The following is a 16,831-nucleotide window of genomic DNA, read 5'->3' on the forward strand; positions in this document are numbered from 1 at the left end:
GTAGGTGGATGTTAACTCATTCATAACTTGGCACATTGATTCTTTTATGAATGAGGATCTTTTGCTCATGCAGGGAGTGCCTGCTGTACGTATACTCAGAGTTTGGATGAGTTTTGCATGTAGGAAGAGAATACTACTTTTCCACCAAAAGATGTCTGTCTTTGATGCCTGTAGGAATTACATGTATTTAAAGACTAGAAGATACACATTTTTGTAAGTGGAAGTTCCTTAACAATAGGAGAATGGAGACTGCAGTACAGCCACAGTAGTAACACCATGTGATCTGCAGTGATTTTTAACTTTATCAAAGCAACACGGGCTTTAATGGGATTGTCATGTCAGTTTCCACATGAAAGTATTCATCTTTGAGATGATTTTCTTCTCATTTGGTGTATAATTTTCTTAAACATTAGCTATTACAAAAGTTGGTATAAGGCAGAGGAGGAGAAGAGGGAAGGGGTATGTCTAAATATCACCAAAGCAAGTTCCCTACGCAGTATTTTCTCAGGTTTGTTGCTGATCAAGTTTGGTGGAAGAGCTGTGGCTTAATTTGCTGATACAGAGAAAGAAGAATGGTTGTATTTGGTTTTGTGTCCATTCTGCTTTGTTTAGTTAAGTCTTGAGGAAAACAAAGTGAGGATGAGTAGCATTTACCATTCATAAAGCACCCTGAAAGAAGTGATTAAAACCAGTAAGCAAACCCGTATCAGCTTGGGCCCTGTGTTGACTGACAGAGTGAGGAAGAGTTACAGGTACATATTTGGAGAATATTTAGTTATGAAATTCATAATATGTTGCTCTTCCCTCTGCGATGTATGCTTTTTAGTTCTTTTGAGTTTGGGAATTTGTCACATACCGATGAAACTAGAATGGGGAACTAGCCATCAAAGCTGGGAGGGAGAGCTAAGAACAAAAATACCGGAGTGCATGTTTCAGGTGAGGAATGCACAGCTTGAGAAGAACTGAGTTATATAATAAATGTCACCATAACCCTGTTTCCTGTTAATTTACAGGAATGTTATGCTTTTAAACAAGAGGTAAACCTGCTGAATAGCGAGAGCTAGACCCAACAATGGACTGATGGCAGTGTGCAGCAAAATGGGTTGAGTGAGTGCAGAACTACCTTATTCCACTGTAAGTACGCAACTGTAATTAAAGTAGTAGGTATTTTCCTGTTTTCACTTATGTTTGATACCGGAGATTACAGAAGAGTCTGTCAGTTCTCCTCTGTTCAGAGAACCTAGAGTTGTGTTAGTATTATACTGTAAGACAGCAGATAATATATTCCTTTTCCTGTGACTGTTTTATTGAAATTCCCCTAAAGTTTAACTCTCGTGAACATGAATCTTGTCCTTCTATCCTATGCAAGTCAGCAGACTTGTTTGAAGGGTAATGGCCTTTGAGGGAGGACTGCTGGAGAGAGAGCTGCAGCTCCGTCTTGATACAGATCAAGATGGTATTGGGTTCTTAACTTGTGGGGTTTTTATTATTTATTATTTGTTCTTTGTTAAGGACAAGTATTGCTTTTGTAGTTACTGTTGTTAACCTAGATATATTTTTCACTTTGTTCCCTGTGACATTATGCAAAATTGCTTTCTCCCTTTTTTCCTCATTTTATATAGTAATCTTTCAGTTTCTTAGAATTTGCTAGGATGGAGATTGTGTTCATGTTTCATTTACATGAAGTTATTGCCAGTTAACATAGGGTAACTATGTTTACATGGTTACAAAAGTTGATTTATTTTTTTTTCCAGGTGCCAACAGGCAGCCTCCACAAGCTGCTTTTGTAAGGGCAACTCCTGCAGAATATCAACTGCATGTAGTCTAAATTAAGATAAAGTAATGTAATGCGTCACAGCAAAACTCCCCAACTGCATTATGGGAAAGAAGTGGCCACTGAAATAGCAATATAGTGTTCTTTCACTGTTCTGGGAAAGTAAGGCCAGCAGTTCAAGGACATTACTTCTAAAAAGTGTCAGTGGGAGGCTAGATTGGAAAATCTGGTCTGATAGCCTTCTTGAATTGATGTATTACAGTCAAGATGTCTTCACACAATCATCTGTTGGAATGAGGACTGCTTCCAGGCCAATTCATTTTAAACCAGTCTTCTGAGATGCACAGGGTAGTTCTCTATGCTAGATTTACTGTCAAAGTTTAGAGGAAGCCTGAGACAATTGAAACTGGTAGTCTGATGTTCTTGAGAAGTGTGTTAGCTAACTGTATAATCAGCTCTGAGACCTGTACGCATAAAGCATTCAGATTCTTGCACTGAGTACTTTAAAATTTTGGAATGTGCATTTCTATATTATATCTACATTGGATTAGCTTTCAGTTTAGCTCATCAATAGCTGATGCCTTAATCTTGCTTTCAAACTTGACAATATGACCATAAAGGTGTTAAAGGATTTCTTTATCTCAAACCTTAAGATATGATACTTTCTTTTAACCTCAGCAGGGTCCAAGACATGGCTCTGTTGTGCCAATATATGTGCCCTCCTATAAACACACATCTTCATAGCTCTGGGGAGATAGCTTTTTTTTTTTTTTTTTTTCCCCCTCCCATAGCTGCTACTGCCCTGAAAAGCTGCTAGTACTGCATACCTGCTTGTGTACCTGAAAGCAAATTTGGAGAGGCTGGAGCTTTTCTCAACTTGATACATATTCTCTGGACAGTGTATATATCTATGTGGCTTGTAAATGGCCGGCCATATTGCGTTTGGCGAACTATAGGGATTCTAGCATATGGAATCTAAATGTTCCGCTAAAATAGTTTCTCTGTCATCTAGGAATATTTGGAAATCAATTAGCAAAATGAAGCAGACTGAATTACTGGTCTAGGGTGTAGGGAAATTATTTAGCTACTAGATTACCAGCTCTACTATATATACTGTTTAAAGCATTCACTGCTGAGTTTACTATATTGGATGTGGTGATTTCTACTTCTTTATATCTTTCTTTTTTTTTTTTTTTTTTTTTTAAAGGTCAGACTTTCAGAATTCTGGGCTGTGTATTGCTTATTATTCATCTCTGAACCATTCCCACAGCATGCAGTTATGTACACAACAAAATAATTATTTAATCTTTGTATTTGATATCTATTGCAGACGTCATGTCAGGTTGGCTTTGGACTATTCTTACTTTCTTTTTATTTTCTAGCTTCCACTATGTAAGTTTGTAGGGTTTTTTTCACTAGTCAGGGTTTCCCCCCCACCATTTCCCTGTCAACTTTTTACTCCTAGTACCATTTTTGAGATGGGTCTTGAGCAGCATCACTGACTTGTTTCTTTTTGTTTGGACTGAAAATTCCAGATAGGTTTTGTAAAAATTCTAAACTTCTAGTGCATTTGAACCTTGGCGTTCAGTCCATGCAACCTCCCTGACTCTTTTCTGCTGAGGCTAATATCCTTTTCTCAGTTTCTGGCCATCCCGTCATTAGACAACTCCTTGTTCTATAGCAGAGGGAAACCGATTCATCTTTTTTTCTTCATTGGTATGCTGTCACTTTCTCTGCTTTTTCTACATGGTCATATTCTCACATAAGGAATTTTCTTGCTGATTTTTCTGACCTTCACCATCTGTTTTTGGTAGATTTCTACAAACCTTGAGTTTTCTATATAAGTTCTTTCCCTTCTCATATGTGTTTCTTAATCCCCATCTGTACGTATCCCTGGCTTATTTTCCTGACTTCGGATCCTCTTGTGCATAAGTATATATACAAATAACTCTTGTCACATAGCTACTTGGGTAAGTGTTTTGCAGTTTCTGTTGTGTAGTTTGGGTTTTCCTTCCTCATTCGGTCATCTCTGTCTCTTCAGTAGGTGGTTCCTTCCTAGGTCCTCATATTTAAAGACGAATACAGGAATGTTTGACTCATTCCTGTCAACTTGCAGCCAAGAAACACCGTCATCGATCCTTTGTTTTACTAGACTTTAGTGTCTCTGTCAGCTTTTTTTGGGTACAGACTGTCTATTACACCTTCTTGGAAGCAGAACCCACTCTTGCAATGACTGTAAGCCCTGTAACCAGTAATGATGGCTGAGCTGCTCCTGTATGCCTATCTTTTTTCCTAAGTTCTCTGTTGCAGGAGCCTCAGATTTACAGTTGGCTTCTGGAATATGTTAACTGAAATAAGTAGACATTTACACTGTGTAAAGTCTTTATTGTACTTAAATACTCAAAATAATAAACATCTCTGTGCTTCAGTTTGTACATCATTTGTGATCTTTGTTTAGATTTACACTGGGACTTGTAACAGTTAAATTCTCTGAGTCATCTAATCTTCCCTGTGCAGCAAGCATACTGATTCTGCTCACTCCTCCTTGCCTTTCCCCCGTCCAAAGAGAGCGAGTGTTCCTGTAACTGAACTGTCCCCTTTGTCAAGCATGTTCAGGATAGGCCTCATCAAGTGCTCAGAAGTCCATCACTCAGCAATTTTCTAGTTACCTACCTAAAGGATTCAGACCTGAAGAACTGGTTGGTTCTGGATAGCAACCATTATTTTGTTTGCTTAAATGAATAGTCATCAAAGCTTTTGCTTCACTTTCCCAATTTATTGCTCCCTGTTATTCCTAAGAAAGAAAGCTGCAGTATTTTTTCAGAACTCAGAAGTGCTCGTGTCACACTGTAATCCTCTTCTGTTCTCTTATTTTCTTGTAGTCTGTAAGTCTGTCTGTTTCTTGTTTCATGCTATTGGCCCATTTCCAGATAGCACTGTATTACTTCTTGTTTTGTTTGTTGTTGTACTGTGCCTCATGGAAAGACTCTTGTTCCTTGGTCAGTGATGAAGGCTCCTAGGACTATTGTAAATCGACCTCCACCACCACAGTGCTCAGTATTAGTTCAACGAAAAAATGGGAAGGGGAGGAAAAGGGAATTTATTTCATCCATTTGTCTTCCATTAAGGCACTCTTCACTTTTGTCTTGCTTTTTTTTTTTTTTTTTTTTTTTCCCCCCTGTCCTTCAGCAGAAGTTTTTGGGAAAGGGAAGAAAACAATCCAAATTCTTCTTGAAGATGGTTTTGCCATAAAATAAAGGGACCTGCATCTGGTTATTGGGCGGCTGCTGTGATACTGTGGGAAAGCATGCTGGACTGCACTAGGAAGAGCATGGCTAGCACGTTGTAGGATGTGATCCACCCTCTTTACTCAGTACTGGTGAGACCGTATCTGGAGTGCTGTGTCCAGTTCTGGGCTCCCTAGTTCAAGAAAGTTATGGACTTACCGGAGTGAGTCCAATAAAAAGCCACAAAGATGATTAAGGGACTGCAGCATCTGTCATAGGAGGAGAGGCTGAGAGAGCTGAGGATGTATAGCCTGGAAAAGAGAAGGCTCAGGGGAGATGTCACCAGTACAATATATATAGAAATACCCGATGAGAGGATATAAAGGGGATGGAGCCAGAATCTTCAGTGGTGCCCAGTGAACGGAAGAGGCAATGGGCACGCATTAAAATAGAATAGAGTACTAGAAAACACATGGCATTCCACCTAAACACAAGAAAACACTTATTTACTGTGAGAACGATCAAGCACTGGAACGGGTTGAGCAGAGAAGTTGCATCATCCATGGAGATAATCAAAACCCGACTGGACATGGCACTGGGCAACCTGCCCTGTTTGAGCAGAGGCATTGGACTATATAATCTCAAGAGGACCCTTCCAGCCTCAGTGGTTCTCTGAAAAGATAGTTTATTAAGATTATGTGTATTGCAGAGTCTGAGAGAGACAGCAGGCTTTCTAAACTAACTTTCTGCAGGTGAGGCAATAGTTGTGGTGCATAACTCTTCATGCTAAAGAGGGAATATTTATCACAGTCCTACATGAGCATCATTGGAGTACAGGTTAAATCACAGGCAAGGTAGTAATGGAAATCGCTGCCTCCTATGCTTTGCAAATCTCTGCCAAAATACTTGCTTTTTCAGCCAAAATGATTTGGCAAAATTAATACAAGTATGAAAGTAGTTTGGAATGATGGAAACTGTGAGGGATAAATTATTGTCTAGCCATGAGTAAATTCTGTTCTTCAGGACTTAGGGCAGTACAGTGCAATCTAGCATTGTCTTCTGAATGAATGACTTCATATCAGCCAAGTTGTGACACTTTTCTCTGTATTTATTTCCATTATTTTTCTAAGGGATGCTGTGCAATAGGTTCTCAGAGTAAAAAACCTGAAACCTAGAAAGCGCTTTTTTCCATCTTCATTTGTTAATCTATCAAAGATGAGTACCTATTCTTTTCTGAGTTATGATTACATGTTAAAACAGAAGATTCGAAGCGTTTTGAAAGCAGGCCTGTAATAACTTACGAGTTGCTGCCACCTAGTGGTACATTGAAAACTTTGACGTGTTCTAAAACTCGATTAAATAAGATTTGGAGAGGAGAGTCTACAGGTTTTTACGGTTGACACAGAATGAGAGATTCCAATTGCAAAGTAGCAAAGGCTACTAGATTTCTTTTTTTGGAGTAGCTTATAGTCATTATTCTTCATTTAAGAAATGCAACTTTTTTTTTTTCTTCCCCATTTATGGTAGAATGTGACATATTCCTGCTGACTTCTAACATTTGAATACAAAACCAGCTTATTATTAATGGAGCACTCAGAAGCCACAAAGGCTGTCATGCTTTTGTGGCAAATATTGCAAATACTAGTCCTTGCTAGTTCCTCTCTATAATATATTGTTTATATACTATTGCAAAATATGTTAATGATGTTTCATGTGACAGGCAAGGTGTCTTCTAATCTTGAGACTGGTACTAAATACGAAACTTCAACTAGTTTTGCTGAGAAATTTAAATCAGAATGCAATGTTTGACTAGAAATTTTTATTTAAATAAATACATAAATTCAACCTTGATGTAAAGATTTCCAGACATGAGTAAAATTCTACAGTCTATGATGCAGAGTTCTTCAAGTGGTTTCTAATTATTAGAAACCTGCACTCTATTTCTTGTCTTAATTTGTTTAGGTATCTAGACTGAGATCTTTCTATTATGTTTACTTAGTAGGATGTCACTTTATTATGTTTCTTCTGCTTATACAAGTAGTGTTGATCATTTCATTACTACTTGATGCTGTAAATGATGGTAGAGATAGCAGAATGGAGGGAGAAGAAGAGAAGACTTAATAGTTAACTTGCAAGTATAATAAATGGTCATAGAGTGAACTCAATTATCAGTGGATATAGTAAAGATAAGGGGCATAATCAGGATAAAAAATAGCATTGCACATTCAAACCTGCATTGTTAGCCTCCTGCTCTTCCATTGTTTTAGCAACTGAGGATCCTGTGAGATATTTAATAATTTTGAAATAAATTTTGACAGTTTAGGAGCATTATGAAGAGCCTTTTCGTTATGAGATCGTGCACACAGCTCTTAAACTATAAGACTGAGACTTTGCGTTCATTATAATTTTGAAAAATAGTAAGATCTTATTTTATTCAACTTGTAGAATGTCAGCTTACCTTTTTGGTGCAGTGATTGCCACAGATTTTTTTGTATCCAGGTTGCCCTATGGCAGTAAGTTATTTTGAACATCCAGGTTTAGTACTGTTGTAGGGCAATCTGGCTATGACAAAGGAATCTGTGGCAGTCTAGTGTAACATGTGACTAGTCAAGTGGAGTGTGTCATGAAAGCATGACCTGAGCTTCAGATCTTGTTTTTAACCTACTGTTAGGTATAAATCAAATCAGTTGTGTATTCATAAAACCCAAAGAATTTGGGACCTGCATTCTGAAGTTGTTTCTTAAACTCATCATAGCAGCTGCTTCTGCCCTTGTGATAGAACTCATTTGAGTTTACATGCACTAGAGGGGTGGAAGTAGGAGAGCTGAGACAATTTCAGTAGGAGAAATCAACTTGAATCTGCTCTTCTGTGAGTTAGACTTGATTCATGAGCAGCTATTGGGAGCTGCTAATAGAATCGGGTTTTTCAGCCTGTTTGCTCAGGAATGATGCATGTTATTGAAGAATACTTGCTTCAATGATTTCAGTTTGTGGTCAGCTAAATCAGTGGGGTTAACACGCAGTTAATCCACAGCCCCTTAATAATGTTTATAGTGGTTTTGGTTAAAATCCTATTTCAATCTATTGAAGGTTGACAGGTTTAGTGTCCTAAACCTGGGACACGCTTACTTTGCTAGTTCTGCTCAACTTCTGTATTTGTGCTGGTAGTATAACAGTGATTGGTAAAAACTGCTGCACTGAACTCTGGAGTGCCGTTTCCCTTCAAAAGGTATATCGTTGTTGGATCTTGTCACAGCCCAATATAGGGATTTATATACTAAATTATAAATATTATTTCCATTATGTTTTCATTATTATTCATTAACTATAGTAAGAAGTTTCTCAGAAAAGAAGTGTATCAAACTACTAAATTGTTCATGGCATATTTTATCTATAGGTGGTACTGTTGCCTAAAGCATAATGAAATATATTAGGGACTTATCTGGTGAAATGGATACTGAAAATACACAAGACAGTTTTCACTTAGGAGGATGGTTAGTGATATAAATGTAATGGCTTTTTAATCTTATATAGTGTAATTGCTTGTTTTTTCTTACTAAACTGTTAGTAGCAATTATTATTTAAATCTGGGCTTTTGAATACTTTCAAATTTTTCACGTTGTACAAAATAGCCACCAAGATGTAATGTTGAATTATTTCAAAAGGACTTTGGAAATGAAAAGAGCTTTTTCATATAAAGCATTGTGACTATTTAGACTACTGTTCAGTCTCATACGTGCGTTTGTGCATGGATTGTGTATATCGCGAAAGGGCTCGGATTGGCATACAAAAGATTGCTGTTTTCTGAAGGAAGTGGGGTTCGCATGGATCATTTCTGCCTTTACTATAGGAGATGTGCAGAAATCATAAGGGAGGGCATGAGAAATGGGGTTTGAGAGGTGATACTTGACTGGACAGGGGCACTCAGGAAAGTGAAGATACGATGTAGCGTTGGAATGTAACTAAACTTTCGGGATGGGATGCTGTCAGAAATAAAATGGTTTTACACCAGTGTTGCTCAATGCTTCTGAGGTTTGTGCATTAACTTTTCTCTAGGTTAGCAAGTATCCACGTGGCACTCAGTAGTTGCTTCTTTGAAAGATTTAAAGAACTTCTCTAGAAATCCTTCCAGACTGGCTTGCTCTGTCACTGCAATGACAAAACAACTGTAAATTGCTCAGACTCAGAAGGATTTTGAAAATTTACTTTTTTTTTCTGTTTTTAATATTAAAATGATGATACTAAACAACAGATACTTGGTGAGGGGAAAAAAGGTATGTAAATATCTAGATATGGAGAACGAGCAATGCATGAGTTTAGATACCTTGATGCTAATTGCCTTTTTCTCTTTATTTGCATTACCACAAAAAGATGGGACTTTTTTCCACCCTTTTGTCAGTCTCTGGGCTGAAGCTGGATGTGATGTAGATGGTGATAAAAGTTTCACATCAGTGGCTGAATGCAAGCACAGGGGCACAAGTATAACCACGTTATTGTTTCATCCTGTTTTCATAATACAGTCCCATTTTCCTCTTCCAATACGTTAACTCTGCTGTGCTAACATTTTCTCATTTGTACTCTACGCCCACAGCATCTGAATATGACTTTGTTTGTGGTTCATCAAGGAAAGAAACATTCTAATGGTGAACATCTGGAGGAATAGTTTTGGAATGAAGAAAGAGGAAAATAAGCGCAATGATGAAAAACAATTCAGAATTGAATATGGATCTCTATATGGTCTATTGTAAATGTGTCCTTAGGTTCAATTGGCCATGAAGTGGAATAGTATATTGTTGATCTTGCTGTAGGTAGGAAGCAGGATTCTTTCACTGTTCTTCATTCCCTTATCTTAGTCAATGACAGCTAACCATTGTGATGTTTGATACCAAATTCTGGAAGGCATGTCCTCTAAGCAGCGGCTGAGGACTTTGGGTTTGTCTAGTTTGGAGGAAAGGAGACTGAGGGGTGACCTCATTGCTCTTTCCAGCTTTCTGAGGAGAGGATGTGGAGAGGGAGATGCTGAGCTCTTCTCCCTGGGATCCAGGGACAGGACACGTGGGAATGCCTCAACGTTGAGTCAAGGGAGGTTCAGGCTAGATACTAGGAAACATTTCGTTACTGAGAGGGTGGTCAAACACTGGAACAGCCTTCCTAGAGAAGTGGTTGATGCCCCGTGCCTGTCAGTGTTTAAGAGGCATTTGGACAATGCTCTGAATACCATGCTTTAACTTTTGGGCATCCCTGAAGTGGCCAGGCAGTTGGGCTAAAAGGAAACCCAACTGGTAACTTTCCTTGGTTCCAGCCAAGTTTATTAGTGCCCTGACAGGGCTCTAGTGATCTTTAAATGTCTTCACTGAACCAGTTGTGCAGCTAATTTAAGCTTAAGAAAGATCAGTTATTTTTTGGTAGAGTACCGAAGTATGTTTTCTTAAAAGCATGCTGCAGCTGTCAGTTCATAACTCAGTGATACTAGGAAAACTGTAATGAACTAACAAAAGTAGTAAGTAAATGGGGTTGGAAATCAGCTAAGACAGTTAACTTTTGGAGCCCAGAATGGCCATACCACGTCTCATCAAAAGCCCATCTAGCTCAGTATTTTTTTCCTCCAACAAGAAAATCAGTAAGAACAATAGTCATCAGTAGTTGCTTACATGGTTATTCTCATATTTGCTGAGAGCAGTGTGAACAGTTAGTAACTTCCCCAGATTGCTCTGCTAGCATTCAGAAATTAGGGCACAGGGACTTCCTTGGCCAGGGGTGGTATCTGTGCTTAAGAGTCTTTTAGTGAGTTTCTTGTGAGTTGGATAACTAGTAATGAGAATGAATTTATGGTCTTTGTAACTGGATTACATGCATATTACTAATAGCAATGTAAAATTTGCATTTCTGCTTTCAGAGAATGTTCCTTCTGTGCATAGATGAGAAAACTTGACAAATGCTGGTAAAATAATGGTTATAGGGATTACTTTTGTGCTCAGTTTTGATGGTGGTGTTTTGGTTTTTGTTTTTTCCAGTTTAGTTGTTCTTGAACTGTCTTCACTTTTGCTTCAGAGAGAACTACATATCTAAATGGGTTTGTTAAGTTGGCAAAGAAGAACAGACAACCTCTGGTGGTATGTATGTTTGCATCCTGATTTATCCACTTTGCTTCTGGCAATCTATGAGTGAGATCTACTGCAATGTACCCGTGAACCTTCCGTATGAACAGATAAGGTGTTTGTTTTGTTTTTTTTAAGCACTGTTTGTGTAATGCATCATTTTAATGATTAACCTGCACAAGTTGAAAGAATTTTTGAGAATCAAAAGCTATGAAAAAGAATTATATGTCATTTTAGTGACTTTTTACCTTTTATTGCCAACACGTTGGACCTTTGATAATTTTCAGAATTTCAAAAAATTATTTCTAATTGTGTTGGAGTGAAATATTGCAAATATGGGGGAGTAGCTTTTATATTAATTATTTTTGATATCTTTCTGTATGTAGTCTGACAGTCTTTTGTTACAGTAGGCTTAGTAGTGCCTCCAGTGTTACTTAATTTGCAGAGTAATAACTTCTGTGATAGCAGGTGTGGAAATACTTCAAACCACCAGGTGATTTCAGAAGAATAAAAACTCCTCCTTGGATTTGAATTAAAAGGGTAATTGCTCCCTATGACTTTCCTCAGAGCAGCAAAACAAATGGGTGTGTAGAGAAGTATTTTTTCATAGGAGATGTGAATCTTGGAAAAAACGTGTGCACATAGGAAAAAGCAGTTCATTTTTAAAGTTTGTGTTATATTTGAAACATTTTGGGGGAAAAAAATCTATTTTGGTCCTTTTTAGAATGAAAGTGTCTAACCCTGCAAGCTTTTTCTATATACTGAATGTTGAAAGGCAAAAGTTTGGTTTCAGATATTAAAGCACTTTTGTCTCTTTTTGGTTTAGTGAACGTAGAAACTTGGAGTACAACTGAGCTTGGACAGGGTACAAGATCACATATGGGATTTTTCTTTCCCCTTTCAGAGCATTTTTGAGCCCCCGCACACTGGAAAGCCTAGTCAGAAAGGCGGAGAAGGAGGAGACGAGAATATTTTTGTGGCCTTGATGTAAATGCCACGTTTTAAAGAAATTACATCATGAAAATTGCTTTCCACTTCAGTATCTCTAAGGACTGTTAACAGGAGTACCTCCAGACCTAGAAATACTTTGCAGTCTGTTAGTGCTCAAAATATGAGTTAATTTTATCAGGACACAAGATAAAGAAAATTGCTTCTTGACTAGTTTAACTGAGGAGATTCTGGCATTTTTTGAAACATGGTTACTGATTTGTTTCATGCATGCCCATGAGATTGTGGGGAGAGTTGTGGTTGTTTGTCATGCAAGGCCTTGAAGGGATGACAGGTGGGGTGAAGACCTCGTCTTTCTCAACGGAGTAAAATTAGAGGTTATTTTTATTCTCAGCTGCTTGCTTTTCCACCATTTTCCTGTTTGTGTGATCAGAGTGTTGGGGCAAAGGGTGAGGATGCAAAGGGAGATGTGGCTGTATCCCTAGCTGCATATTTGAGCAATTGCAGATTTTGCTAAAAGAGTACATGTACAGGAGTCTCTGGCAATAGTTGCCCTGGGGTTCATCTGTGCGTGCTGTGGGGAAATGATGAAACAACAATGCTGTTTGTTTTCTCAATTTAAAGTGAACCAGAGCTTGAGCTGACTACTTGGTAATTCTGTAAGCAGTTCTTGGTTTTTGTGTGTGCACATGCTTATAGACGTGCAGAGACACACATGAATAGTTCTGCTCTTAGTTTGTATGTGCATGCTGTATCGGAAGAATTTTTACTAGCTGCCTGCTAGCAGCATGCTTGAAGTGTGTGTAAATTTTCTGCAATGTTGCCAGTTCTTCGCACAGTGAAACAGGGCTATGTGGTGTCTGTATTTTAACCTGTCACTAGCAGCCGATTTAGGTTTAATAATTAGAAATAGTCAGGTAGTTTAGTTTTCACCCCATGGGCATAATACTGATTATTTAATTTGGGAGGAAGAGTTGTTCTTTCTTTTGATGAGACAGGTGTTTGGATTCAGCAGTCTCTTCTGTACAGTCTTGCAGGTCTGGACTGTGTTACCTTTTTTTATGCCCATCTTAACAAGCTTTCACGTAAGGTTCCATTAGGATTCTCAGGTGTGAATCTTGCAAAGCATCGCTTAGCTGACAAAGTGAGAGGCAGATCCTGTACTAAGACCTTTTCTATAAAGAATGTTAGCAATGGATCATGTCAAACACTGTAACTTCAGTAAGGCTTGTAAACATCCATGGCTGTCTCCTTGTTCACTTAACGAGCCATTTCATGGTAGTCCTAAGAGTCTGTTAATGTATTCCTGTAAGATTTTTACAATGCAAGAGTAGTCTTAGATTTGAGATTATGTGGACTCTGATTCATGATTCAATAAACATAAACTTTAAATATATCATTATGATGTATTAGGTGATAAAATTCTCAGTCATTAAGATAAGAGCATAACGTGTCATGTTGAACATTTAACTGAAGGACTTTGGCAGGTACTGTGTCATTGTGCTAATTGTCATTGGACCATTAATGAAAGGGGAGCTTTAACCTGTTGAGCTAGTGGTTAGTGTGGATGCCCAAAATGTGCCAAATACAGTATCTGTGTGAAGCCTGGTTTTGCTGTGTTTGAGAGCAGAATTTGAATTTTAGTTCTGGCTTTTACTTCATTTCAGATAAATACAGAGAATGCTTGTCTCCAAACAGTATCTTCTAAAGGAACAATGAAATCTCTTGTATTGTTGAGGTTTTTAAACTTTCTTTATTTATTTGCATGAATAAATTTGCTTTGTAGGAATTCTGTTTTCATCATGTTGTCTCACCATTGCTGGCTGAGCTGAAACTTCCTGCATCTTGGGGAGAGCATGTATAAAAGGAATGACCTCATGGCCAATGTGATGGTCACCTCCGCCACTCCAGAGGTACAGTTCCTTGTTTTTTGTTAGCTCCTGTATCAAAATGGACATTTTGGCTTATTTCAACTTTCACAGAAGCCCTTTCCACTACTAGTTGTGTCAGTCCTTTTTCTTACAAATGGTGTAGTATTTGACAACAGAGTAATTTTAGAACACTCCATGGCTCTTGGTGTCCGCAGCCAATTTTTTTTATTGTTGTTGATGATGATTACTCATTTAGACTAGTTTTAAATACAATTTCTGACCTGTTACTCTATAACTTATGGCAGCCATTTATCATCAATGAGTTAAGAGCAAGGTAACGTACCATCTAAATGGAGCCAGTGAGAAATATTCCAGCTGATGTTTTTGGAATTTACTAGTCTACTAGTAAGAACGTGCTCTGCAAGATTTTGTTCATTTTAACCCTTTGTATCCTTTGGAGACCAGGCAGCTCTGTTGTGCTGTTTCCATAAACTACCTAGTTCCATGTTGACCTGGTGTGCGCAGCTAACAGCCTTACTTTCATGTACTATTATGATGAGGTATTCTAAATCAGCTACAATAAAGCTTGCCCAGTAAAGCATACATTTTAAATGTATGATTGGAGGTACTTTTTGCTTTTTAAAAAGGGTAATACTTTGATGAAATTCTTCCCTACTTGAAAAATTCTACTTCTTAATCTCTTAAGACAGCTGAAGAGCTGCATGAAGCAAGTTTTTCCATCATAGTGGCACCTTTTGCACACACAACTTGATCCTATTAAAGCAGTTGTCCTGATTTTCATTAAGCAAATCAGCTGTTTCAGTAGTGAGCTGATCTTTAAAAATCTTATAACAAAATAAAAATACATAATACAGCTGTGCCCTGCAGAAGATCATTTTCTCAAACATAGTATGAATGACCTCAGACTAACAAAAATAGTTTTTCTTTCTCTCAAGATGGGGGACATTTTGAATTGGGTATGTAAACACACAGTTTTGAAATTCCTCTTCAAAATAATTTATATATATATAAAAAAAAAGACTTTCTGACACGGTTTTATCAGAACAGAAATATCTGTCATAGATCAGAGCATAAGAAGTCTCAGAGCTGTTTGCAACCCAGGGTCTTCCTGAGGGGAAGGTCCTGTTTGCTACCTCTCAATGTATTTGTTTTCTATGAATTTACCTAGTCCCCTCTTTGAATCTGTGTAATCTTTTAGTTTATACAGAATCCCACAACAAGCTGTTTTTCAGCTTAACTATATGCTGTGTGAAGACCTGTATCCTCTGATCCATTTAAAATCCATCTCTAATTTTAACTGATAACCCCTTCTCCTGGTTTTAGATGAAGCAAAGAGAGACCATTCCTGTCTTTCCTCTTGCTTATTTTGTTGGTTATTGTACTTCCTCCCCACAACCCACTACCTCTTTTCTAGGTTGAAGATTTCTAGCATACCCAGTCTTTCTTTGTAAAGAAGCCATTCCATACCTGTGATCATCCTTGTTGCCTTGTTCTGAAACTTTTCCGTTTCTTTGGTAGCCCTTTTAAGATGGAGACTAATACTGCATATGTATTCCAAGTTTGGGTGCATCATGGATTTATAAAAGAGCATATGCATACTCCGTTATGTATTTTCTCTTTTCCCTTTCCAGACTTAGCAAATCTTGTGAAGTCCCTTTTCAGTTTTTCATTGCCAGTTTTTTATTTTACCACATTGAATAAATAAAGCAAAGGTCCATAGTCATCAACAAATTGTCACCTCATTGTTCACTCTCTTTTCCAGGTTGTTGAATATATAATAATCATCACTTATCTATGCGTAATTCTCTGCTGATTCACATGTTGTCAGTGCTTGTAACAACTGTCTTGTAACTCATTATTTATCGTTGGAAGGATAGTCTCTATGGTAGGGCTGCATAGTTTCCTTACTATCTTTGGAGTGAGGAACCATGTCAAAAATCTTTTGGAAGTCCAACAAGACTGCATTAGTCATGTTCCTTTACCCACATGTCTGTAGATACTGAGGCAGTGTTATACTCTTCTCTCCTCTTTCTAAATATTAACTTGGCGATTTCTTGATACAGCATACCAGTCTGTGTTTCTACTAATTCCCCTTTATTCTCTTCTTGGGTTTGCCCAGTACAAATTGTCAGGCTTCCTAATCAGTAGTTCCCTAGATATTTTGTAGGGGAAAAAAAAAAAAAATCATCATCTAATTTACCACCTTCTAGTTCTTTGCTACCAAGTCAGTTTTAAGTGACAATTATATGTCACAGTTAGTTAAGATGCCAAAACATCTCGTTTTGACAACAGTGTTCTTCTAGCAAACAAATAACCTCAGTGAGGTAAGGGCTTAAGATTTTACGTGCATATATTTTTATTCAGTATGTAGTTTTAAGATAAGAAGTAGAAAAATAATGCTATTATTATTAAATCACGTTATTCCTGAAGAAAGGAAAATGAGTCACAAGTGCCTGCATCTGAGCCCAAGGACAGAAACTTCAAAAGGAAGGCAAGGCACCAATTTTTAAGGCAGGACACAGTACTAGTCTAAAGTACCCTGGAACTAACATTGGGTTAAATTTCAGGATGTGTAAGTTTTTTCTTTTTTATAACATTATGGATAGAGCAGCATGATTTGGATCTACCCACTCTTTACCTTGCATATTTAATTTAAAAATTTCCATTGAATATGAATCTTCAAAATCCCAACACGTTTCCTGTTGTGTGACAGCTCTTTTATCTAGTCTCTGATTTTTAAAATGGCCTTCTAAAGCTGGCATTTTCATAGAGCTAAATTTGTATGTCACTATAGTTTTTGCAGAAGAAAGTTAGTTGGAAACATCTGTGAACCGTGCTAAACTAAATTTTATAACTCAGTGTCTGAAGCTTTTTGAAGTTCATACATTTTCT

At 37.6% G+C, this 16,831-nt stretch overlaps 1 protein-coding gene across 8 annotated transcripts in view; it reads left to right on the forward strand.

Moving 5' to 3' along the window:
- RALGPS1 (Ral GEF with PH domain and SH3 binding motif 1) overlaps window positions 1-16,831 on the forward strand; it is a 134,213-nt gene that overhangs the window by 7,693 nt on the left and 109,689 nt on the right. For 5 of the 8 annotated variants that reach the window (XR_005931239.1, XR_003921252.2, XM_029999349.2 and 2 more), the window contains exons 2-4: window positions 1,014-1,134; window positions 11,016-11,114; window positions 13,834-13,960. Coding sequence is in view for 6 of the 8 variants with exons in the window: in XM_029999349.2 (XP_029855209.1) it covers window positions 13,904-13,960 (57 nt within the window). In the remaining 2 variants the exon portion in view is untranslated. Of the gene's footprint in view, window positions 1-1,013; window positions 1,139-11,015; window positions 11,115-13,833; window positions 13,961-16,831 lie in introns of all 8 variants that reach the window. The other 3 variants (XM_029999351.2, XM_029999350.2, XM_029999354.2) reach the window with 3 other exon arrangements.

The sequence above is a fragment of the Aquila chrysaetos genome, chromosome 24, assembly GCF_900496995.4.
Source record: "Aquila chrysaetos chrysaetos chromosome 24, bAquChr1.4, whole genome shotgun sequence".
Taxonomy (NCBI): Eukaryota; Metazoa; Chordata; class Aves; order Accipitriformes; family Accipitridae; genus Aquila; species Aquila chrysaetos.